This window comes from Hesperophylax consimilis, chromosome 30, assembly GCF_061612785.1.
Source record: "Hesperophylax consimilis isolate HC1 chromosome 30, BYU_Hcon_1.0, whole genome shotgun sequence".
Lineage (NCBI taxonomy): Eukaryota > Metazoa > Arthropoda > Insecta > Trichoptera > Limnephilidae > Hesperophylax > Hesperophylax consimilis.
Window position 1 is genome coordinate 3,573,485 of NC_142865.1, and position 25,372 is coordinate 3,598,856.

At 35.4% G+C, this 25,372-nt stretch overlaps 1 protein-coding gene across 16 annotated transcripts in view; it reads left to right on the forward strand.

Moving 5' to 3' along the window:
- Nucleotides 1-21,192, forward strand: part of LOC149409528 (serine/threonine-protein kinase MARK2-like) — a 357,017-nt gene extending 335,825 nt beyond the window's left edge. For 11 of the 16 annotated variants that reach the window (XM_089649603.1, XM_089649590.1, XM_089649591.1 and 8 more), the window contains 5 exons: nt 10,990-11,058; nt 15,969-16,028; nt 18,918-19,082; nt 20,746-20,864; nt 20,999-21,192. In XM_089649603.1, coding sequence (XP_089505729.1) covers nt 10,990-11,058; nt 15,969-16,028; nt 18,918-19,082; nt 20,746-20,864; nt 20,999-21,057 — 472 coding nt within the window. In that variant the 3' untranslated portion in view covers nt 21,058-21,192. Of the gene's footprint in view, nt 1-780; nt 8,837-10,989; nt 11,059-15,968; nt 16,029-18,917; nt 19,083-20,745; nt 20,865-20,998 lie in introns of those variants that run through there. The other 5 variants (XM_089649593.1, XM_089649594.1, XM_089649596.1 and 2 more) reach the window with 5 other exon arrangements.
- The last annotated feature ends 4,180 nt before the right edge of the window (nt 21,193-25,372 follow it).

Sequence of the window (25,372 nt, forward strand, 5' to 3'; positions counted from 1 at the left end):
ATTTAATACTGGATTAAAATCAAAATAAAATTTTGGTATTTTTTTTGTCGTAATCACGGTGACCTTGAAAAATATTTGCTTAACTTGAGGGAGTAAAATTTTTTGAAACATTTAAATTACCGGACGTGACGCTCTTAGAACCTTAAACCACATGGAATTTTTTTTTTATTAAATTCGGTATTTCGTAAGACAAGGTTAGTGAAAGTTTTAAAATTTTCAAGAAAACTATTTTGTCAATTTCAAGTATACACTTGAAAAACATGTTAACCCATTCACTGCTAACTGCATTATATTGTACAAAATAGTTTGTGCTTCAAGCGCTATTATTTAAAACGAAAACTGCAACCTTTTTTAAATCTTCTCGTTCAAAACATTTGTATTAATGATAAATATATCAGACTGACTGCAAAAAGCGCGGAGAATAGAAATTCCCTGGCATTGATTATTTAGTGATAGAAACCATGTCAGTTGTTTTGTTCAAAACGGGAACGCGCCGTTTAGAACGTAAAGTTTAGTAAATTAATTACTGGTTTCGATGAGATAATATCGTATTATATTCGTGGTTTTGTATTTGAACGATAATCGATATCGTGAACTCGTTTTCGTATCTTATTGAAGTATTGTGCATCTTTGGGTGGAAATAGTGAATTTAATAATCGGCGATGATTTCATGATGATGATGACATCACGTCATGACACCTACGATGTCTCCCACTGAACTAAATGATTGGGGAACCCCAATCACTGTTCAATAAAACTCAAATAAACCTTCGATCGCAGGTTAAATCATCACAACTGATGGCAGACGGAGAATTGGACCACTTCTACGGATGTCTAGCTACAATCTTCTACATGGAGTCGCATCAGACTTATACTAAACCTACGACTGACATGTTCGCCATTCGTCAAATCCACAAGTTCGTCAATCTTTGAATCGACTAGTTCGTCGAGCCTCCATCGAACGATTTCATCGATTCAATTGATAAACACAGCGCTCGCAAATCGGTGAACGTAAGCTTCATCACTGCCGTGAATGAGCAACTAGATCTACGATTCACGTGTTCGCCAGATATGATGAAAGATTCGTTCACAGTTCGTCGAATCGACTAGTTCGGCAATCCTTTATTGAACTATTTCACCGATTCATCGTAAACTTACAGTTCATTACAACAGTGGGTGAGGAAATAAACCTACGATTGTGATGTTCGCCGTTTGCCAAAACTCGACGAACAATTGCACGGATTCAGTGATGAACAAAATGTTCGCCAACCAGTGAACATACATTATAATTTCATCACTACGATATATATTAACGAATCCAGTGATTGAGCAATTTCACTATTTCGGCGAATGAAGGAGCTATCTGATTGGGTGAACGAATCGCTTCTTTACGTTGCTCTTGCGATGCTTGAATTGATTTTCATCATCGCTACTCATCGGTTGCGAACATCGCTTAGAGAATTGATTCATCGATGAAGTGGTGTTTTACGCACAAGACTATATTATCATCGATCGAACTGTGGCCCATAATATACTCGTCTAAGTTCCAAGCGTTTAATCGACTGATTTAAAACAATATTTAATAATAAATATACCTTTTCACTAAACAATTGAGTGCGGAAAATGCCTCGGTAAAATAAATATAAAAACATGTAAAATTATCCAGAACTTGAGTTTTCAAAACTCAGTTTGTTAAAATAGACTTTTTTAGGAGAAATCGGATGGTAACAACATTAAAAAGATTTGATTCAGTGATTGGAATGCTACCACACTTTTAATTATAAAAAATGTGTTTTAAAACATCACAGAAAAAATGCAAATCAATAATAACCGATTATCGGATAATCAAGATAACCGAAAAATACTCTAAAAATTTTTCAAATAAGTTGTATCATCCATGATTTCAAATTTATGAGTCTTTTGAGAATATTTTCTAAGTAGTTTAATATCAAATGTCGATTCATTGTTTTTTCTATACAGAAACCATAATAACACTTCCTATTTGAAGTAACTACATAATATATTTTGGTAACTAACATTATTTACTTATAATAATTATTGTTATTTGTGTTTTACGAAAGATAATTTTTGAATGGCCAATAGTGACTATGTAATAGTAGTCAAAAGTGTGAGAAGAAAATCGTTTATCTTAGCTAGTTCTACATTATATTAAATATATTGGAAGAGTTTTTCTACATTTCCTATATTGCAAGCGCACATTAAATTCGTATACCTCTAGAGGCTGGTGCCCTGCATTTGCAGTCTTGAAGAATCATGCTCATGCAATACGGTACGAAGCACTTCAATTGCAGTGTCGACTCGACCTTATACATTAGTTTCGTCTTTGGATATTACTTCTACTGGGTTAGTTAAAGACAAAAATAAAGATGTCACTTTATCAAGTATGGTATCGTCTACGTTTTGGCTTTAACGAAAAAATCTTTTTATTTATTGAAGTTTCTCGCCGTCCCCTACGGGTTAAACTCGACAAATATCTGTGCATTTTTCTTGGTTAATTTGATATCAGGCAAACGATTTCTTATTTTGCCTCGAGTCGGTATTGTCAATTACATTACTCTTCTGCGATACAATTTATCATTTAATAACCTTTAGCAAAATTACACGTTCCATAGTTAATTGTGTGTATTTTTATTCTCTTTGTTTTTTTCGATTCATGGCAGCTTTTATATTTTGTCACAGAACAAAATTTAAAGAAAAAACGTCCATTGTAATTGTTTTTAATTTTTAACCCTTTGATAAGGTTAAATGCAACGCTCGTTATATTCTATGTGTTCATAGATGGCGTTAATTAATTAATTTTATTAGAATACGCTTTTGCAAGTGTAACGTATCGTTGTTTTATAGGATAGAATACTGGGCCCTTAATCTCCAGTATTCTAACGAGGAAGGGATCTGGTAATATATTTAATAGTCGTAGATTCTTATATACGGACGTTGTTTAATTCGGAATATAATAAACTGACAATACAAGTAAAAAGTTGCCTAAAGGCCGTCTAGCGAGAGAATGAGCTCCTCGCGACCCGACAATGTAATCGGAGGCCGTTGGTAGCGTTCGGTTATGTTCGGTAGAACCCGAACCTGCCCGAACCTAAATCACCAAACACTACAGCAAGGTATTGCTTTACAATATTAAAATAAATTATTTGTTTGCGCCCGTATGTACGTAATATGAATGAATAAATAGATTTGTCTGTAAAAAAAACTCAATTCTTTCAAGAAAGGCATACTAAATACAATATTGAATTAAGATTTTAAACGAACAAAACTATTTATTCATATTCATATTGCATATATACGGGTACAAACAAATAATTTGTCTTAATATTGTAAAGCAATACCTTACAAAAATCCCTGTTTTAATAAAATTAACGCCATCTAAGAACACGTAGAATATAACGAGTGTTGCGTTTAACCTTAACGATAAAAATGTGTAGTTTTTTTTGTGTTATTTTGAAAATATCTTGTGAATCAGTTTAGGACTGATACAGACTGATATTAAATTTTTGTTTTCCATCTCAAAGATTCAGCATTCTGAACTTACAAACGAGATATAATTATTTATTTCTTTTACACATTATTTTCGCTAAATATTATTTCTACGTGTTTTCGTTAGTTTATCGATTAAGTCATTTGAGGCGTTTAATTAATAATGTATTATCTCCTGATGATCTCCAAAAGGTCCTCTATTATTCTAATTGAGTTATCGTAAGAGTATTGTCGCTTCTCCCTTCAATGAATGCATTTTATACCCTTTACTCTAGTTGCATTTAAAATACTTAGGTTGAGTTGTTTCACAAAAATTCAATCGTAACATTCTCATCAAATGGCAATTTTGGCACCTTTTTTATAAGCCCAGAAAAAAATAAAGTATCAGCCTATAAAACTGCTATAAAGTTCAAAATCCTCTACTTATGAACCTTTTTTTCGGTTATGGCTTTGTAGCGTAATATGGCAAAATAAGTTCTATTCGTAAAACATTTAAATATAAAAATTAAACTTCGCAAAATAAAATAAAACACACTTTTTGGCGACGTTTTTTTCTTGCATAAATTAAAACAGGCGACTGGTGTTAACCGGGAATTTAAACCTTATCGCCATCGACATAAGGCGTGTTATTGTTAACGGCCCGATTCAAAAATTATAAATGTTGATTAATCATAAGTTGTTCAAGCGAATTGATGAATGGTAGGGATGAGTTTGAATAAGATTTAGAAAGGGATGCTTTGATTTTTGAGAATTTAAGAGTGAACGCAAAATGGAAGGCTAGTGAAATGATTTCGAATGGTGATCTCTTATGAATATGAATGTCAACTATCGGGCTCTCTGCGTAATACAATCCCATGGAGATTACAAATTGTAGCATGTTCCAGTATTTGTTTGTAATAATGCAAAACATTTATTTTAAGATTGCATTAAAAGCCTTTTGATAGAGTTACTTATTCTGTTGAAGGATGCGTTTAAGAAATTAGTTAAATTTACTTTTATCACTTTAACAATAAATTTATTCTGAATGCGTTAAAATAAGATATTGAAAAGTCATAGATTATCAAGTGCGAATAACCCTTAACGCTTATCAAATAAGTTATTTGGTTTCCAATTACTTTTTATTATTTTTAATGTGTAAATAAAAAAAACAATGAATCGGCGATATATAAAAAAAAGTGAAAAGTACTACTTCAAAATGAGTAATCCATCAGGTGTATAAATTAAAGTTTATATAAAATAATACTAAGTGCTGAAGGAAGTTTATATTTTTAAGAGGAGACATTTAGTTTATTTCTTTTAAAATTAAGTGTAAATCTAATGAAAATGTAGACATTTACATATTATTTCTTTTCTAAGTTTAAAAATGGACTTTTAAAATAATGTTTATATTTTTTTGCAATATAAAACTAGGTTATCTTTATTTATAATATGTTTTTTTTGTCTTTGATTTTAAAACTGCTTAATTTTGAATTTAAAAGGTGACTTATCACTTCTTCAAACACAGTAAACTTATTCCGTATCACCATTTTAATATTAATAATAATGAACATATTTTTTAGATACAACCGACGTGTTAGGCTGCGTATACATGGGAGAAATTAACGCGAGCCGAGCCTTGAATTATGGGAAAGGAACGAAGCAACTCCGCTTGCGGTTACTTCGTTCCTTTCCCACAATTCGTGGCTTGGCTCGTGGTTAATTTCTTCTGCTTATACGCAGCATCATAACTGACAATGGTCTCGAAACATATCGGTTGTATCTAAACAATTAAAGTGGTTAAAACTAAGTGTTTATTATTTTTAAATAACTCTTCGTTTGCGTTTGAATTGTGGACTACTCTTTTGTACAGCCTTGCAGGGTTTTACATCAGGGCGAATTTTTAGAATGTAGAAAAATCTAATATTTTTTTCATCACATAAATAAAGTTACATTAATTTGTTTACTTCCCTTTGCAAGGCGTCTGAAACAATGGAACCATATAATTTTTAAAAATAACTTTGAATTGAACAGTTTTGGAGTCAAAGATTTCTTCTATTATTATTGCTATTTTTTTTTTGTTGACTCTTTCATATATTTTTGCGTGGAGAATCGAATAGATCATTAAAACGCTTTAATTGTGCAATTAATTAATTATCAATCTGTTTATTTTATGGTAAACAATAAGCTCAGCTGGAAACCAGTTAACTTTAATTATTCAAAATTGTAGACTGAAGAAATATATGTGTATAATCATCGAAGACAATATTAGCGACTTTTATACGCAAAGGTGAAACAAAAACATCAGAAAAAGATTAGGTCGCATCTAGGAATTGAACCCAGGACCTCCACCTTGCCGGGGCTTTGCTCTAACACTGAGCTAATCTGACCCTATCCCCTTCAGTCATATTTAACTATATCATATTTCAACTAAGAACTAGCAACATCATCTTTGTGTATGGTTGTAAGAATCTTCCTGAACTAAATGCATTCTGGATATTGTCTCAGATAAATGTATCCATTTTTATTTTATTGTGCGAAGTTTACGATGAATATTTTCTTTTCTATTTCTTCCTTCATGGGAATAATCTTGCAATAATGCATAAAGATAGCAGCCAATAAAAATATGCATTAAGAAAATTAAGATGATTTTGGTAGCTCTTAGTCAAAGTATGATACCTTTAAATATGAGCGAAGGGGATAGGGTCGAATTAGTTCTGTGGTAGAACAAAGCCTTGGCAAGGCTGTGGTCCTGGGTTACATTTCTAGATGTGACTGAATGTTTTTCTGATTCAAATTTTCGCTAATATCGTCTTCAATGACTAAATATTAAAATTTGAGGTTTTACTCACTAAAAAATAAATAAAAATTATATTCTTTATTCTCTTTTTTCCACAAAGAAAGTAACAGTTACTGAGACGAGTCTTTTAATTATGATATAATTATATTTTTGGTTTAATTAGAAATCTATTGTGAATAAGGAGTGCTGTGGGTGCCTAAGAATAAATTTGCTATAAAATAATATCTGGTCCGCTACATTTGTTGTCATCTTCTGCAACATTTTTAAAGCGAAAATTTATATTATTTATTGTTTAAAACAATTTAAAAAAAAAATTATATTAAATTATAAGTTGACAAAAAAAAATGAATCCATCTACTTAAATTTGTTTAACGAAATAACGCATAACTAAATTTTGGTTCCATGATAACTCCTCAAAATGACAATTCAACACACCTTTAAAAAGTGATATAAATTCATTAAAAGTGATGAAACAAAAACTAGGTTAAATGGTTACGGTTCCATGATATTTGATCAAAATGAAAATTCAACACTCCTTTAAAAAGTGGTATAGAGTATAGAGTATCACTAAAAGTTATGAAACAAAAACTAGGTTTAAAAGTTACCTATGTAACCTATTTAACCTAGTTTTTGTTTCATCACTTTTCATCACTTTATATCACTTTTTTTAGGTGTGTTGAATTGTCATTTTGGTAACATTTCCGGTCACCAATAGTTACATATGTAACCTATTTAACCTCATTTTTGTTTCATCACTTTTCATAACTTTAAAACACTTTTTATAGGTGTGTTGAACTGTCACTTTGATGAGTTATCCGGTCACCCTAAATTTTATATCTTCTTTTTTTTTGTTTTGACTTTGTAAATACTAGTTTTTTGAATTATTGTATCACAATTAGTGCTGCGTTGGCGGTGAAATTTATTAATGATGGGACTTAATTAATGGCATCAGAATGGGATATTAACTGTTTGACAGCGGAGATGATTTCTTCTTGAATTGGAGACGGTTAGCGCTCAGACCGTAGGCCTACTGTGCTATCTCTTATTTCTTTGACAGTAACCTAGTTTTTTTAATAAAATTCACCAAGGTTGTCTGTCATTCTGCGTTTTTTTCATATCTCCTGATTCCACAATATGGTAAAAAAAAACATAATTGGTAAATATACAGAAAAATGTGACACGCTTAATACGCACTTAAAAAAAAACACTTTGTATCGGTTAGATAATAATGAGAAGTAAGTATTTCACTTTCTGGAAATTGGAAATAATCCATTTTAATAGTTATTTCGTTATTAATTAAATTAGATTGTTCACTTGTCGGCAATAAGCTCAACTGGAAATCAAAAAATAGATATATGTATAATCTTATTAGCGACTTTTAAACGACAATGTGAAACAAAAAAATCAGAAAAAGATTCGGTCGCATCTAGGAATTGAACCCAGGACCTCCGTATTGCGGGGGCTTTGCTCTACCACTGAGCTAATCCGACCCTATCTCTTTGTCATTTTTAACTATTATCATATTTCGACTAAGAACTAGCAACATCATCTTCTTTTTCTTAACGCATATTTTTACTGGCTGCTATCTTTATGTATGATTGTAAGAATGTTCCCGAACTAAATTCAATCTTGAGAGTGTGTTGGATAAATATATCCATTTTTATTTTTTTTTAATGAAATATCAAATGCATTAATATTAATTTTCATTGTTATCTATCTGATACAAAGTGTTTTTAAAATTAAATGTGCTTATTAACCTTTACCAAAATATTTTACGCCTTAAATTGAAAAAATTCAAAACCTTTTTTCGTATTTGAAATTTTTATATACATTCCGGTCCATAATCCCATCTCATTTGAGTTCATTTTGTAAAGTGTTCTTTAGGACTGTTGGCTGTTTACGCCGAGCAAAATGAAACCTTAAGTGTTCTTTTACACGAAAAATGCCGCATCACTAAGGAGATACATTTAGATATTTGAGAGTAAAAATAATTTGTAAAATATTTTCAGTAATAATTATAATCGTAATATTGAATAATTATTTCACTTGCGTCAATTAATTGCGGATTTGGAAGTCTTTTTTTTTTTTTAATTTTTCAAAAAACTATTGAAGGCAGATTTTGAAAATATAATGATTTTTAGTCGCCTGAAAGAGGCTAGGAGTGTATAGTTAATCATAAATAATCAACTTGATATTAAAATAAATATAATAATTTTTTTTTTTAATTAACAATATTTTCCGTTCATAAATAATACCAATTTATTTGGTAAAACATGTAAACTTTTTTTTTTCTGTCATTTGTTAAAAAAATTAAATGACTAGTTAGAAATGTTGAAAGTAAAATATAATAAAGCATTTTATTTTTTACCTTTGAACTAGTGTCAAATTGTTTCTTGAAATACTTTTGAGTGCTTTTTAAAAACTACATTTTTTCAAGAGTCTATTTTTTCAAAAAAAAAAAATCTTAATTATAATCCAAAAATTATAATTTCTCTATTTTTTCTGTTGTTGACTTACATGAACAGAGTAAAATATTTTTTGTATGCATTTAAAAGGCACTCTGGGTGTAATGTATTGACAAAACTTAAATAAATAAGAATTGAAATTTAAAAATAAAATGTTTTGGCAAATGACATGTCTTTTATTTCAATTAACAAGTGTATAAATAGTGCATTTATTATTTCAGTAACTATTTAAAGAAAACCGGCATTATCTACCAAACTACAAAGTTATTAATTATATTGTTTATTTATTGAATACGTCAATTAATTCGACAACTTTACTGCCAATTTATGTTTACCACAAACAATTTAGTGAATTGCTGGAATGACCACAAACTATCACTCAAAATGCTGCAGTCAACATTTTAAATAAATTGATGCTGCAATGATCGCAAACATTTTAGTGAATTTACCACAAACAAATTAGTTACATTGCTGTACTGACCACAAACAAGTGAATGAATTGTTCCAATGACCACAAACAATTTGGTGAAATTGCTGTAATGACCACAAACAATCAGATGAAATGCTGCTATCAACATTTTTAATAAATTGATGCAACATTCTTGTGAATTGTTGCAATGACCACAAACAACTTGGTGAAATAGCTGTAACGACCACAAACAATTTGGTGAACTGTTGCAATAACCACAAACATTTTAGTATATTGCTGCAATAACTACAAACAATTAAACGAATTGATGCATCAACCAAATTTTAGAACCAGTTAAAAATAATAAAAAAACATTAAATTTTTTAATAATAAACTTTTGATTCCTTTTCAAGGAAATATAAATTGCTTTTCAAAATTGATTCACGTAAAAAATTAGAGCAAATTTTACATTAAACGACAATTTCCATTAAGTTGTAAATAGTTATTAATTTACTAACAATTTTATCATTTTTCAAGATCGAACTGAACCTTATAATAAAAAACCAAGTTATTTATTTAATCCTATCATATCATTCCCATTTATTAAATTAATACCCAAATCATTCTCCTAACTTCATTTGTATCCACCAATATCTATTTAATATATTTTTTTAATTTTTCACAATTTCTTGCTTTTCATTTCGTTTTTACTATTGTCACAACTTACTAACAAATTACTGACGCACCTTATATTTAAAAAAACTCACCAAAATCCTTTCATATACATTCCAACAAAATCATTATTTCATTATTGATCAATTTTTGAAAACTTCAAATCTTTTCATTAACCCCTAGAGCATGTATTTCTCTTTAAGCGAACTGTCGAAATGCTGATTGCAAGGAAATATTTCTGTATTACATTCGATTCCAGATAAATTCGATGTTTTTGAACATGTTTAAAAGAAATACTCTTTCAGATTTTAGTCATTCAAATCGACGTTTGCAATTAAAAATATTAAAGCAAATAAAGATAAAATGTTTTAAATCTTACCAATGTTTTTTATTGTTTAAACTGTAATTAACAATTTGCATGAAACTAAAAAGTATTTCATTAGACAAAGGTATTATAAAATTTATTGTCAACTTCAGTTTTCGTGTCATAAAAATATTTGTAAGTAAATTTGCAAACTTTGACATATATTTGAATTATTTCAAATTTTGCAGGAGCGCCTATGGTAAACTTTTAAATGCAAATACAACACATGGTGTTTCTCTTTCTAACGCTCTTTAAATAATATATCTTTCCAAAATATAAAATGAGATTGCATAACTTTTATGATTTGGAGAAATATCTCCCAAAATTGCTCTAGGGGTTAAATTTAACCTTTAGAATTACGGCATAGAATTGTATTTGTAGAAATCCTCTTATTAATCTTATGAATTATTAATAATAACATTTTTTAATATTTTATTATTAATATCTGATTAATTCGCTTAATTTGATATTATTATATATGTATTTTTTTTAACAAAGTTTTGTTTATTTATAATACTTAGGAAAACAATTTAAAAAAAATGGTAATAGTTGAGATAAAAATATCTCCCTCTTTTGAACACTTTCTGCTCTCAAAAAGTTTTTTTTTTTTTTTTAACATTATTTCTGGCTTTCACCCTTCAAGGGTGTTCTTGGCCATCATTTAAAATTATTGAGAAATGAAAGGTGAATTTAAATATTAATTTTATTTAAATGGGCAAATTATGAAAATTTATTCTCTATTCCTATTTTGTGTCCGATTCACTATTATCTATTATCCCAATTTTTCTATGCGCAGTCTGTCGATATTCGGCGATGGTCCCTCGACAAAAGGGAGAATTTTCTCCCATCCGGACATGAGAAAAAGGTTCGTAATGTGAAAACTTTCCATTAAAAGGAATGCTTTGCCGGTCTTTTGGAAATTCACTAAATAACATTAAAAAAACTGCTAATTTGCCTCGTATGGTCTTCCCGCTGAGAAATCCGTTGCAACATCTCTTACTGTTAAATGGCTTGTTTGTGAGAAAGAGGACATTGTCATAAGAGTGTATTCAGATAATTCTTTTAATAATTCACATCTGAATGCAGTAGTCTGTAATGAAATGTTGATACCAACCCTGATCTGTGGCAGTGAGGCAAGGAACTGGCAGAAGAAGTATGAAATTAGACTGAATGCAGGAGAAATGAGATCCCTGAGGAGTATGTGTGGTAACACATGTACAACCGTCCTACGAAAGTGTAAATCTGAAATGATTGCAAGGTCGTTCTAGGGGAAATTAAAAGTGACCGACAGAAACCAGATTTTCAGCCGAAACTGAAACATATTTAAATAAGTTTAATACCCCGAAATTAGATGATTTATTGTTAATCTCGCAAGAATTCATTAAAGTTATTGTTAAATAAAATAAAAGACATTGATTTAATGAGTTAATTGGTTTACGCATAGCACTTTTTCATTCTTTGTTTAATATTCGTCAATGTACGCTATGGTTACTTTAACTAAGGAATTTCTACAATACAAAGATGTTAAAACTACTAAATGTAGTGAACTCTGGTCTTGTATTTAATAGTCTCTATGTTAGACAATTTTTTTTTTTTTTTTTTAATGTATATTTTATTTAGTTATAAAATTATACATCTTATACCAAATATATTATTTTCTAGGACTACTATAATATTATTTACTATTTACATACTAAAATTTGGAATTCACAACATTGAGACATAATCCACGAAAAACTGCAAGACTTTTAGCTTCCTCAACAATAACGGAGAGTTCATTGAACATTTTAAAACCTTTATAATAAATATTGTTTTGTGTTCCCGATAAATGTGTTTTTGCGATACAATAAATTATTGTTATTTTTTTATTTAATTATAGGACAATTCTTATATACTAGGTTCTTTTAAAATAATTCTAGGGTTAATTCTAGTTATTTTAGGGGTAAACTGTGTTCAAGTAAAGACGAACGTGATCCGATATATCACAAACGCAGGTTTGGGCTAAGCCGAAGTTTCGGCAAATTTTTGGCTGAAAACTAAACCGCGGCTGAAACTCGTTTATTGGCTGAAACTTGCCGAAACCAAGACTTCAGTCGATCACTAGAAATTAACAAAATTAAGAATGGGACTCTTAGATGAGGTTTCAGTATATAGAATGGATGGATTGGGAAAGGGGTCTCAGCAGAATATATTTATTTATTTATTCAAGCGCCACAAAATTACTTTTGCAGTACAGTGATAATCGAATTACAAGCGTACAGTGGTAAACAGGATAATAATAACATTAAATTAAAGAACAATTAATGTGTACACAAAAACACTATTGCAAGTGATCCAGTTATTAATATAAGTGCAGTAAGACAATGCATAATTCAAAAGAAATATATACCAGTGTAACAATAGTTGAACTAATTTATACTAGGCTTGTATAAGACCTGTCATAAGTCCAAGTATTAGGTGTCTATGATATTAGTCAGTAGTGAGTTTATTATATGACGCACAATTGAATAGCAACAAAATAAGGATTGTGTGCCAAGTGCCATGAGTATGTATGAATTAGAATGAAGCAAGGAGTGTGTGCCAAGTGCCATGAGTATGTATGAATTAGAATGAAGCAAGGAGTGTGTGCCAAGTGCCATGAGTATGTATGAATTAGAATGAAGCAAGGAGTGTGTGCCAAGTGCCATGAGTATGTATGAATTAGAATGAAGCAAGGAGTGTGTGCCAAGTGCCATGAGTATGTATGAATTAGAATGAAGCAAGGAGTGTGTGCCAAGTGCCATGAGTATGTATGAATTAGAATGAAGCAAGGAGTGTGTGCCAAGTGCCATGAGTATGTATGAATTAGAATGAAGCAAGGAGTGTGTGCCAAGTGCCATGAGTATGTATGAATTAGAATGAAGCAAGGAGTGTGTGCCAAGTGCCATGAGTATGTATGAATTAGAATGAAGCAAGGAGTGTGTGCCAAGTGCCATGAGTATGTATGAATTAGAATGAAGCAAGGAGTGTGTGCCAAGTGCCATGAGTATGTATGAATTAGAATGAAGCAAGGAGTGTGTGCCAAGTGCCATGAGTATGTATGAATTAGAATGAAGCAAGGAGTGTGTGCCAAGTGCCATGAGTATGTATGAATTAGAATGAAGCAAGGAGTGTGTGCCAAGTGCCATGAGTATGTATGAATTAGAATGAAGCAAGGAGTGTGTGCCAAGTGCCATGAGTATGTATGAATTAGAATGAAGCAAGGAGTGTGTGCCAAGTGCCATGAGTATGTATGAATTAGAATGAAGCAAGGAGTGTGTGCCAAGTGCCATGAGTATGTATGAATTAGAATGAAGCAAGGAGTGTGTGCCAAGTGCCATGAGTATGTATGAATTAGAATGAAGCAAGGAGTGTGTGCCAAGTGCCATGAGTATGTATGAATTAGAATGAAGCAAGGAGTGTGTGCCAAGTGCCATGAGTATGTATGAATTAGAATGAAGCAAGGAGTGTGTGCCAAGTGCCATGAGTATGTATGAATTAGAATGAAGCAAGGAGTGTGTGCCAAGTGCCATGAGTATGTATGAATTAGAATGAAGCAAGGAGTGTGTGCCAAGTGCCATGAGTATGTATGAATTAGAATGAAGCAAGGAGTGTGTGCCAAGTGCCATGAGTATGTATGAATTAGAATGAAGCAAGGAGTGTGTGCCAAGTGCCATGAGTATGTATGAATTAGAATGAAGCAAGGAGTGTGTGCCAAGTGCCATGAGTATGTATGAATTAGAATGAAGCAAGGAGTGTGTGCCAAGTGCCATGAGTATGTATGAATTAGAATGAAGCAAGGAGTGTGTGCCAAGCCAGGGTTGTGTGACGGTCCATCCCCTCTGCCTGCCTCTGGGGAGGAAATGTCTCGATGATTTGTTGCTGGAGCTATCAGCGGTACGCCCATACTATAACTTTATATTGCAAATTGTTGTGTGTTTTCTAAAAAGTTCTAACTGCAATAAATTTGTGTGTTTATAATAACACTGTTAAAAATATTCTCGTCTGTGTTAACCTTGTTTTATTTAATGCAATTTTATTTGTTGAATGAATGTTGACACTAATATTGTTATGACAAATGAACTGTGTTAATAACACCTTCCTTTTTTGTTGCATTTACTGATACTTTTCATTACCTCGTTATTTTTTGCGATTTTTCTACCAACGTTCGTTCTTTTTCCTATTTTAGGAATCATAATTTAAATTATTCAAATCAAAATCGAAGAGTCCAACCTGAAATGCTATTTTAATTATACCGCAGATTAAAATAGTGATTTTATCTTTGTGGAATATTTTATCAGTCAACTTTGTAAAAATCCTCTCCATAGTAATAAATCATCTAAACATTAATTATCATTTAAAACTTTTCCTAAGTTTGTCACATATTTTTATTATTTTTTAGACGCCTATTTAAAACTAAGTTTATCCTATCATATCACATATAAAATCGACTTCATTCTCTCAAACGAGTTATAAACTCATCTAAAGCCGATAGAATCCTTTCATCCCAGTTATAAACTCACCAAAAACTGAGAGCATTATTTAAAATATTTTATAAAATCATCTAAAACTAATTTCAACCTCTCAAATTACTTATAAAATCGCCTTAGTTTTTCATCTCCTATCACTTATAAAATTGACCAAAACTGAGTCCATCCTTTCAAATCACTTATAAATTCTTTTAAATCTGAGTTCATACTCTCAAATCACTATCAATTCATCTTAAACTGATTTCCACCTCTCTAATCACTTATAACCTTACATCATAATTTGTAATTACATATAAAGCCATTTAACACTACATCGTCTCCGATCACCACCATCTCCCGTCTCGTTTCTTTGTGTTTAACCCGGAATGGAATTTCTCGTGAGAGTTTGAAGAGTGGATCAAGAAAACTAGGATATGTCATGAGATGGGTAGCAAAATTCACTAATCCGCTGCCTCGAAAACCGGGCGAGTATTCAACTAGTGAAAGTGGTGAATTATAGTTTATAAATGCAAAATATGCTCAAAATTAAAACAGTTATTTTGTAAAAAAACAAACACCGATATTTATCTTTCATTAAATTTTCATTTTAAAGTCAAGGTGTGATGTTTATGCTTGCGAGAAGACTCCATTTTGTTAACTTATTTAAACAAAAGACGTGGCGGAACTAAATGAACAGAAAACGCATGCGACAGTTGTTAGAAAACACAGACGACTAATCAAAATGTCCTAAAGCGGCAATAATGAACCCAGTAATCTAGCCCAGTGATTTAAGGTGCTGTTTGACCTGTTGTAGACATATGGGTCGATTTAAGAGTTAGAACCGTGGATTGAGGTGCGATTTTTTTTGTTTAACCCTTTGTATACCCACAGGTCTGTTTAGACCTAGAGCGTTGGTTTTTGTTTGTGTGACCCGTTGTAGACCTACAGGTTTGTTTTAGACCTCGAACATTGGGGTTTGTTTGTGTGACCCGTTATAGACCTAGAGCAGTGGGGTTTGTTTGTGTGACCCGTTGTAGACCTACAGGTCTGTTTTACACCTAGAGCAGTGGGGTTTGTTAGCGTGACCCACTGTAGACCCACATGTCTGTTTGAGACCTAGAGCAGTGGGGTTTGGTTGTGTGACCCTTTGTATACCTACCGGTCTCTTTTAGACCCAGAGCAGTGGATTGAGGTGCGATTTGTTTGTTTGACCCGTTGTAGACCTACGGGTCTGTTGTAGACCTCGAGCAGTGGATTGATTGGGTGCGGTTTGTTTGATCTGTTGTAGACCTATGGACGGCAGCGGCCCCAAGAGCGTGTCGGGTGCCAGCCCCCAAACTGTGCTCGGGTAATTATTTATTTCTTTTGTTTTCTCTCTTATTGTTTTATTTGTTTATTTATTTATTCTGTCATGACATACACCAACACATGGTTTTTTTGAAGTTCCACAAGTTAAGACTGGGTTTTTACTTGTATTTCCAAAGTAAAGGTGTTTCAATTTCACAAGTTAAGGATGGAATTTTACTCTAATTTTACAAACAAAGAATGATTTTTTTTTGTTTCACAAGTTAATTATGGCTTTTTACTCTAGTTTCACATGTTAAGGATGGGAGTTTTCAGTTCCCCAAGTGAAGAATGGGTTTTTTTCAGTTTCAAAAGTTAAGGGTCGGTTTTGTCTGTTTCACATGTTAAGGATGGGTTTTTGCTAGTTTCACAAGATAAGAATGGGTTTTTGTCTGTTTCACAAGTTAAGGACTGGTTTTCACTTCAGTTTTACACAATCAACACATTTTTTTCCTATTTGATCTCTTTATTTATTTCTCTCTAAACTTTAATTTGTTACTGCATTTCCCGATCCATCCAAATTATATGTTTCCATTTTTGTGCTTGTCTCTTTAAGTTTATAGGAATTCCAAAAATTCATCGAATGATGAACGAAGCAATACCAAAAAATTTACAGAATAAAATAATACCGACTGTAATACATATTCATTTCAAATAATTATTTATTTTTGCAAAGGACTTAAATATTATGTGAAGAGATGTGTAATTAATGCATGTTAATTATTTATCAGTAATTCTTTCAATAATAATATGTCAGCTACAATAGTTCTTGCTAGCTAAATTTTGGCGCTTCTTGCATGCGACTATATTATAAAATTTAATGTAAATCAAATGTTATTATTAAATTCTGCAAGTATTTTAGTTTTTTTTTTATTATTGTGACAGCTGTTTCGGCATTCAAGGCCATTTTCAAACTGTGCTCATGCGATGTTGAGATGACTTATTTATATGATTCTATTTACCCCCGCCTAATTTCAATTTTTATGAAGTCTAAAATGATTTATTACCGGTTAAACCGATTTACTGAAAACGTAATTGCGACAATAGATTCAGAAACAGCTGTCACATTAATAAAAACTAAAATTCTCTGAGAACTTAATAATAACATTATTAAATTTGATTTCCATTGCGATTTAAAAAAAAATTAAGTGGAGTTCTTCAAATTATACACAAAAACAGTTATTATATTTTTTATTTGGTTTTCCAATAAGAGGTGTTATTTTGAATAGCCCGCTATTTCGGTAGATGTTACTTTTGAAGCTGTCATTTTTTGACATTTGACAAGTAGAAACTACGCCATTAATAAAAATGGAACGATACACACTTCAACAACGCATTGAAATTATTAAAATTCACTTGAGTGAATCGAATGCAAATCGTCTTGAGTGATGAGGCCCATTTCCACCTCGGTGGCTTCGTCAACAAGCAAAATTGTCGCATCTGGGGCTCGGAAAACCCAAGAGTTATTGTTGAAAAGCCTCTCTATCCTCAACGTGTGACTGTTTGGTGCAGTTTATGGTCTGGCGGAGTCATTGGACCTTACTTTTTCGAAAATGAGGCTGGAGCAACAGTTACGGTGAATGGATTGCGCTATTGAGAAATGATTAATGATTTTCTATGGCCGGAATTGGATGGTATTGATCTGGACAACGTTTACTTTCAACAAGACGGCGTTACGTGCCACACAAGCAACGAAACCATTGATCTTTTACAATTGAATATCAAAATAACACCTCTTATTGGAAAACCCTGTATTTACTTAGATAATTTTTAAGTAGCAGTTGAATTATATATATATCACTGATAATGTTAAACTGAAGTTATTTACTGTCTTTAACAATTTTATGTCAATCACTGAACGAAAAATCCATAGAAGTGTTGTCCATACCGATTTGAAATCTTTTGTAGCTGATATCAATGCCACATAAGACCTTTTGATTCCCAGGTTCGTTGCTGAGCTCAAACGAGTCAATTGATTTTCTGTTCAAGAAGAAATTTCGATATTTGAAAGTTTTGGATCAATTTTGCCATTCGAGCGTTTGGCACGCACTCATTCCGAAAATCATTCAAATATTAATACTGAAATATATAAAGCGCAATATCCACCGGCAATATAAAGCGCAATATCCACCGCGAACGATGCTGAGCTAGTACTAACTTAGTTTAGCTTAGCTCGCATCGTAACGAGTCTTTCGTTGATACTTTCATATCCACCACAAGCGTATAGTGCTAAACTTTGCGCTGACCCACCAATTACAGCTAAGCTAAACTACGCTCACTCTCGCACCCCCGTCGCTGTGCGTTCATAAGTTGTAGAGATTGTTCGTTCGTCTGCGTTCGACGTTGTGGAAGAATTCATTGTATTTAGTTTTCGGTGGATACGCATATTAATAGTTTAGCCGAGTAGCGTATATTAGCTCACCTCGTTTCGTAGTTTCGTTCGCGGTGGATATTGTGCATAAATATTACTATTTCTGTATGTTGTCTACGGTCTTCTGAAAATGTCGGACATACATTAAAATCACATGCAGTTTTTAACGTGTTCACGTGTTCAATTTTTAGAAAACAATTTAGAGTGACGTCTAGAAATGACGTGCAGAATTCACGGTACAAAAGATTATCTATAATATTCCATGAGAGGAATATTAATGACATCTTTTGGTATTTGATAAAAGCTTAGTGAAAGTTCAAAATAAGTTCATTTTAATTAATAAAAATCATTTACCTACAATCAATCGAGTGGCTAAAGAACGAAGATAAGTTTGACTTTAGTTAGAACAGTCATTTCTATTGGTTTATTTGTTGTGTGGTTCCATTGTTTACTTTGTCTGTTTTTTGTCCAATATTTAATTAGTTTGTTTGTTTTCTTTGCGCTTTCTTGAACGTTGAGAAGTAGTTCTGATTTCAGCCAGGGGGGAAACGAGGAGCAGGTGAAGCCGCGCTCCCTCCGCTTCACCTGGAGTATGAAGACCACCTCCCCGCGCGACGCCAACGAGATCATGGCCGAGATACGCAAGGTGCTGGACGCCAATAACTGCGATTACGAACAGAGGGAAAGGTAACTAACTGACAACAGAATATTATCTTCCGACAATCTTTAGTCTTTCTTGTTGCGTCAGAACTACAACTCATTACCATATATATTTTATTTTTATTTTTTTAATGAGCTGGCATTATTCCGCGGACGCACTCATAACTGAACAGTAATCGAGTTGTTTTAAATTTTAAAATAAGTCAATTCTTTCTTCTCTCCAAATAAAAATCCAATGAGCTTTAAATTGGATCATATTATTAATAGCATCGATGACATGTTGTGGAGATTTGTTCCATACATTCACTAGGATATTTGAAAGGAAATTTTTCCTGCGATTGGATGCAAAAGATTTTTCCATTAGTTTCACACTATTAGATCCAGCCCGCCACGCAGATTGTAGGTAGGCAGAGACGCCTCCGCTGCCAAGAGGTGGACTTACCCTATGAACTCCTGCTAAATCACTAAATGTACCTTAGGAAAAGCTGTAGACAGTGTTATGAATAAGCCATGTTATGTTTTAATTTACATACAGGGCGGGGAAAAATATATCCCATCTACATGATGTTTGAAAGGAAGTTGCAAGGTTGTAGAATGAAAGTAATCTGGATAAACTTTGGACTGGCCGTAACAAATTATATTTGATAAATTTCACAGAGAAATACAAAAAAGGTGAAAACTTACCCCCATCGACCAGAACGTAGAATCTATCTACCCTGTCTAAAATAATAAGAACGTATTTAGTTATGAGGAACGAACACTGAGTGCCGCGAATGGCGGAGTAGATGAATCAGCCATGTAGCTAGAGGACGGCAGCATCAGGATGTGGCTGGCCGACGGCCCAGTGTGGTCCAGCCAGTAGGAGTAGACGGCATCAGAATGTGGCTGGCCTACGGCCCAGTGTGGTCCAGCCAAGAGGAGTAGACGGCATCAGAATGTGGCTGGCCTACGGCCCAGTGTGGTCCAGCCAAGAGGAGTAGACGGCATCAGAATGTGGCTGGCCTACGGCCCAGTGTGGTCCAGCCAAGAGGAGTAGACGGCATCAGAATGTGGCTGGCCTACGGCCCAGTGTGGTCCAGCCCTGAGTAGACGGTTAATCCGTAAGTTGCCCTTCCACGAGGCAAGGTGGAACTTAATAATGCTCTGAATCAAAATGCACACGGCGAAAACAGTTTATCGGCAGAAATAATCACCGATCGCTTGGATAAACTATGATTACCCCCACGGCCACACATGGTAAAAACGTTTTCATTATTCACGCCACCCGGGGCGAATTCCACTCGCGGGAAATATGACTAGACTTCTAATCTCGAAGCACAAACTGAACATTTCGGTATTAATCGCAAATCCATGAAATAACTTTCGATTAGATCCTCAGACCTCCAGAAATAATAATTGACCCCCCGACCGGACAGCCTGTCTCTCCTGTGACCGGCCGGGAAGTGCCACCATCTTGAATTTTTTCTCACTTCCTGTTAAAGTTCTAAGTTGCCAGAGCATAAACAATAGACAAGATAAATCACAGATTTGACAGGTTCTTACTTAGAGTGAAAATCGTATGTTATTTTCATAACAACAGACAGTTAATAACATGTTTTGGATGCCTGGTTCTTCCATAGTGGCTACGCATGGAATCCAGTTACCATAATTGCATGGAATATTGACTAATGGGTGTGTGGTTTTGTTGAAGGTTCCTGCTCCTCTGCGTGCACGGGGACCCTAACACCGACAGCCTGGTCCAGTGGGAGATAGAAGTCTGCAAGCTGCCGCGCCTCTCACTCAATGGAGTCCGCTTCAAGAGAATATCAGGTCAGTACAAATCCCAACCAAACACATAATATATTTGTCTGATTTATTCCAATCCTAGATATTACTTGTTGCCAGATTCACCATTTTAAATTTAAATTAATATTGTGTATTAATGATAATTTTGTGTTCCTCAGGCACGAGCATAGGATTCAAGAACATTGCCTCCAAGATAGCCAACGAGCTAAAACTGTGACTGCCCATGCAGTCTGCCCCTCCGCCTGCCCCCCCAGCACCTCTCCCCCTGACCCAGCAGTACCACTCCTTCAACCTCAGCCGCTACGAGGACATCCATCTGTACCGGGACCGCCTGCATCGCCAGGAGACGCAGTCGCAGGCGCGCAACCCCTCGCACGACCAGGCGCAGTCGCAGTCCCGGGACCAGGTGGGCAGCCACAAGGACCCCGCCTACCAGGCCTTCCTGCAGGAGATCGGTCGCAACACCATCGGCCCCAGCGGAGTACGCGCCCTCACCCGTCCCTCCGTGCAGCGCACCAAGTACCTCTGCGACATCGACCTGCTCCAGACCGACTTCAAAGCCAAAGCTGAACGCAAGTATTTCAAACTGGACGTGGTCGAACCTGCAGCTCCCCGCGTCTACGAGGCCATGTCTAAATGTTCCAACGATGCCGACAGCATCAACTCGTTCAAATCCGATGGCTCCAACAAAAACTTCATCAAACCCGCCGTCGTTAAGAAGACCACGCCCAATCATTACGTCGACATGGCTAAAGCTCTGAAGGAGCTCACCGTTGTGAAACCCCCCGTGGCGCATAGCTCCAAGGAGATGCTGCTCGATAAGGAGAAGGTCTACAATCGCCCGCTGCAGGATAATTCTAATCGGATGCAAAGCGTCGAGGCGAAGAGGAGTGATAAGATGGCGCGGAGGCACACCACCGAGTATCGAGGCCCGCCGCAACTCGTGCTGCCGCCGATGAAGAATGACAGTTCCGACAGTGCGGAGAAAAGCCCCGTTGCGACACACACTTCCAAACATCCCTATCCTTACCTCGTTCTCACGGAGCAGAGGCTCACTAAGAAGAAGAACAGCATCACGAGCTCGACGTCCGAAGAAAATAGCGACGCCATTACGGCGGCTATCAAACTGCGCATGCAAGGGAAAGAGTGGAGGGAGAACAAGGCTCCAAAGAGGATAGACAGCCTCACGGTGGACAGGCGTTCCTCCAAGAAACACCAAGCTAAGAGTGCCAAAATGAAGCGACAGGGATCCTTTAACATAGACCCCGCCGGGGAGTTTCACCTCTCCCTGGATGTAGGACAGACTAGGGACATCAGCGTCTCCGTGCGTAGCTGCAACCCCGCCAAGTCCCCTCTCATGGACGCCCGCAAGACCCCGCTTCAAATCTCCGCAGAAGATATGGTTCAGATCGCCAACTGCGGCGCACGCAACAAGAACGGAAGTCTCTGTCACTTCATCAGCGCCAACACCGATAACTACCTCTCCATCAGCCAGGCCCTACTCAACCAGTCTTCGGGGAGCGAAGCCAAATTGACGGAGACGGACACACTGCCGAGGAAGCACCACACCACCGAGAGGAAGAAGAAATCCACCCACTCTTTAGCCTTTGAGTCAAGCGACGAGACTCTGTGCCAGCAAGACAAGCACCCCGTCCGACGCGATGACAAGATGTTGGCTAAATACAGAGATATTGACGCCAAGAACGACACGGTTGAACGCCGGCACAAGGTGCATACCCGCCAACGCTCTCATGACTTAGAAAAGACAGTTAAGTCAGCCAAATATAGACAGGACTCCACTCCAGGAAGGAAGTTGGTTCACACGAAGAGTGAGGGACAGAGGGGACGGATCCCGGCGGGATACTTCTTGCTGGAAGACGAGAACGGACACACGGTGCCGCTGCAGCTGGGCGTGCAGCGGGAAGGCAAGTACTCTGCGGAGAAGCTGGATTGCAAGTGCGTCCTAGTGAGCACGCACTCGCTGGCCAAGGCGGACAAGGGCGACTTCTCGAGCGGGGACGCAGAGCCCGTCTTCCGGAGACTGGGTGCCTCCAGCCGCGAGGAGTTAGCTACCACCAGTGGCGGCGACGTTGAGGAGAGCTTCGACTTTTGAACACTTGTAAATCTCGTACGAGGTAAATAGAATAAATGATACAATGGTTGATGTTTGTTTGTTTGTCCCGCTGCCGGGGACTATAACTGAAGAGAACTTCTCCAGTTGAGCCTCGAATATCTTGCGCAATCGAGGACCCTGTGAAAATATTGACTGCTTTTGATTTGGATGTTTCTCATATTGTCTCCGCAACCATTTTGGTCAGTTGAATTTTTCACAATATTACAGATTAAGCTTACACGAGTCTAAGATAGGGGGCACTCGCTGACCTGTGAACTTTAGTGTTTTAATATTATTTTTAAGTGGTCAAACGGACTTTCCAGAAGATGTAACCTTTCGATGGCCGACCGATTTCGTAACCAACCGGCCATCCTGTTTTGTAAATATATATTTTTTTTGTATGGATTTTTATACAAAGCATATCTTATACGATTACACACTCTGGAGCGGGAGTGACTTCCCTGCAAAGTCACTTCCCTGTGAAGTCACTTCACTACGAAGTCACTTCATTACAAAGTCTCTTCAATGCAAAGTAACTTCACTGCGAAGTCACTTCATTATGAAGTGGCTTCACTACGAAGTCACTTCACTAGGGAGTCACTTCCCTGGGAAGTCATTCCCGCCCCCATTAGTGTCAAAGGCCCGTCTACTATTGGATCCTTTTTGTTTCACACCTAGAGCTACCCTAGACATAAGATACTTAGAGCAAATGTTGTATTTAATAATGGCTAGATTGATGGATTGATTGATTGATTGATGGAACACTAATTGATTGAGATGGGATAGACACGAGAGAGGGGAGAGGAGAGAGAGAAGTGGAAGGTGGGAGGTGTGCGTCACCTTTATAGTTCAATCTTACATCTGAGAAATCTCACTTTATGAAATAGTTGACCATGGAAGTACTAAGAATACGGATTATTTCACCATTTTAATGTATTTTGTTTAAATAATAATATTATCTCGTAATTTCATCAAACGGTTTCATTTCATTTAGGAATAATAAAGATGAAATAATAATAAATATACTTCATTCAAAATAAACTGTTATTTCAATTAAGATATATACATATATATGTATTTTTCATACATATATATGTATTTTCCATACATATATTTGTATTTTCCATACATATATATGTATTTTCTATACATATATATGTATTTTCCATACATTTAGATTGATGTTTTGTGCTTTTACTGTACAATAAAACTGTTTATCCTTTATACGCATTATGATTTCACCCAGAACACTAGTTGTTACCTGAACCAGTGCTGTACTATGCTGCTACCTCTCTCTACAAATAGACTTTGGTTTATCTTATAAACAATTGTCTATCTTTATTTATGATACACCTCACACGAGCCCTTCCTCACATTTAGTTCCTCGCCGTTAGTTAATGCACGGGACTATTTGTGCAGCATTACATGGATGGAATACAAAGTCAGAGCAGTGGCGGCTTGTACTCACTGCGCCCCTGGTGAGGTGTGTTCATCATGCGCCTGCCCATCAGCTGCGTGGCGTGCCAGATCGGGAGAGGCTGCTTTGGGGGGACCCTTTGACCTCTCCAACCGGTCTCTCGACCCATCACCTTGCGCTGCGGCGGGAGGGATATATTCATGTGATAACATAGGCCCTGAGGGAATTTATTAAGTTATTTAGTCGTGTGGCTTTCCATTATCTCTGCTTACCCATGCGGAATAGCACGATAAAGGATTTGTAACAAGGTGTGGGACTACTTTATTTCCCCCCACATGTGGCAATACTAACGAGAATTAATCCGCTGCTATACGCAAGCGAGCATGAGAAGAGGGATCTTCATTCCTGTTTTAGCGTTCGATTCAACCGCCAGTACCTTCACTCTTTCTGCCACCGTCACTGCGTTCTGTATAAATTATAATATTCGTCCTCACGAATAAACTAAATCAATTGTTCAGACACTCGTTTCAATCTCCCATCTCCTGAACACAATTTACGGTTTGGGCAGCCACCGTAAATTACAAATAAGTACAGCACTCATACAACCACGCTGCCACAAAGGTGTGTTAATACAAGTGGGCACCCTTTTGGCTGGAGACCGAAGAATCCGTTGGATAATCTTGTTGCGATATTTTATTTAAAATCTGGAACATTCATCGTAGAGAATCCAAATATAAGGACGGGTGGTTTCGGAGAAATTGAACAATTCATCAAATTTCAACGTTCATTTTCAATTTTTGTTATTTGTTTTTGGGGTTTTATGCCGTGTTGCGCTAACTCCTTCTTTAGCCAACGTTTTGGACAGCATTGCAGTGTCCATCATCAGGGCAGATGTGTTATTTTAACACATCTGCCCTGCAGAATAAATAACAAAAATACTTTTGGCCGTGAAAATCTTAAATCATATTTGTTCATTTTCAAGTTCTGTTTTTATTTCAGATC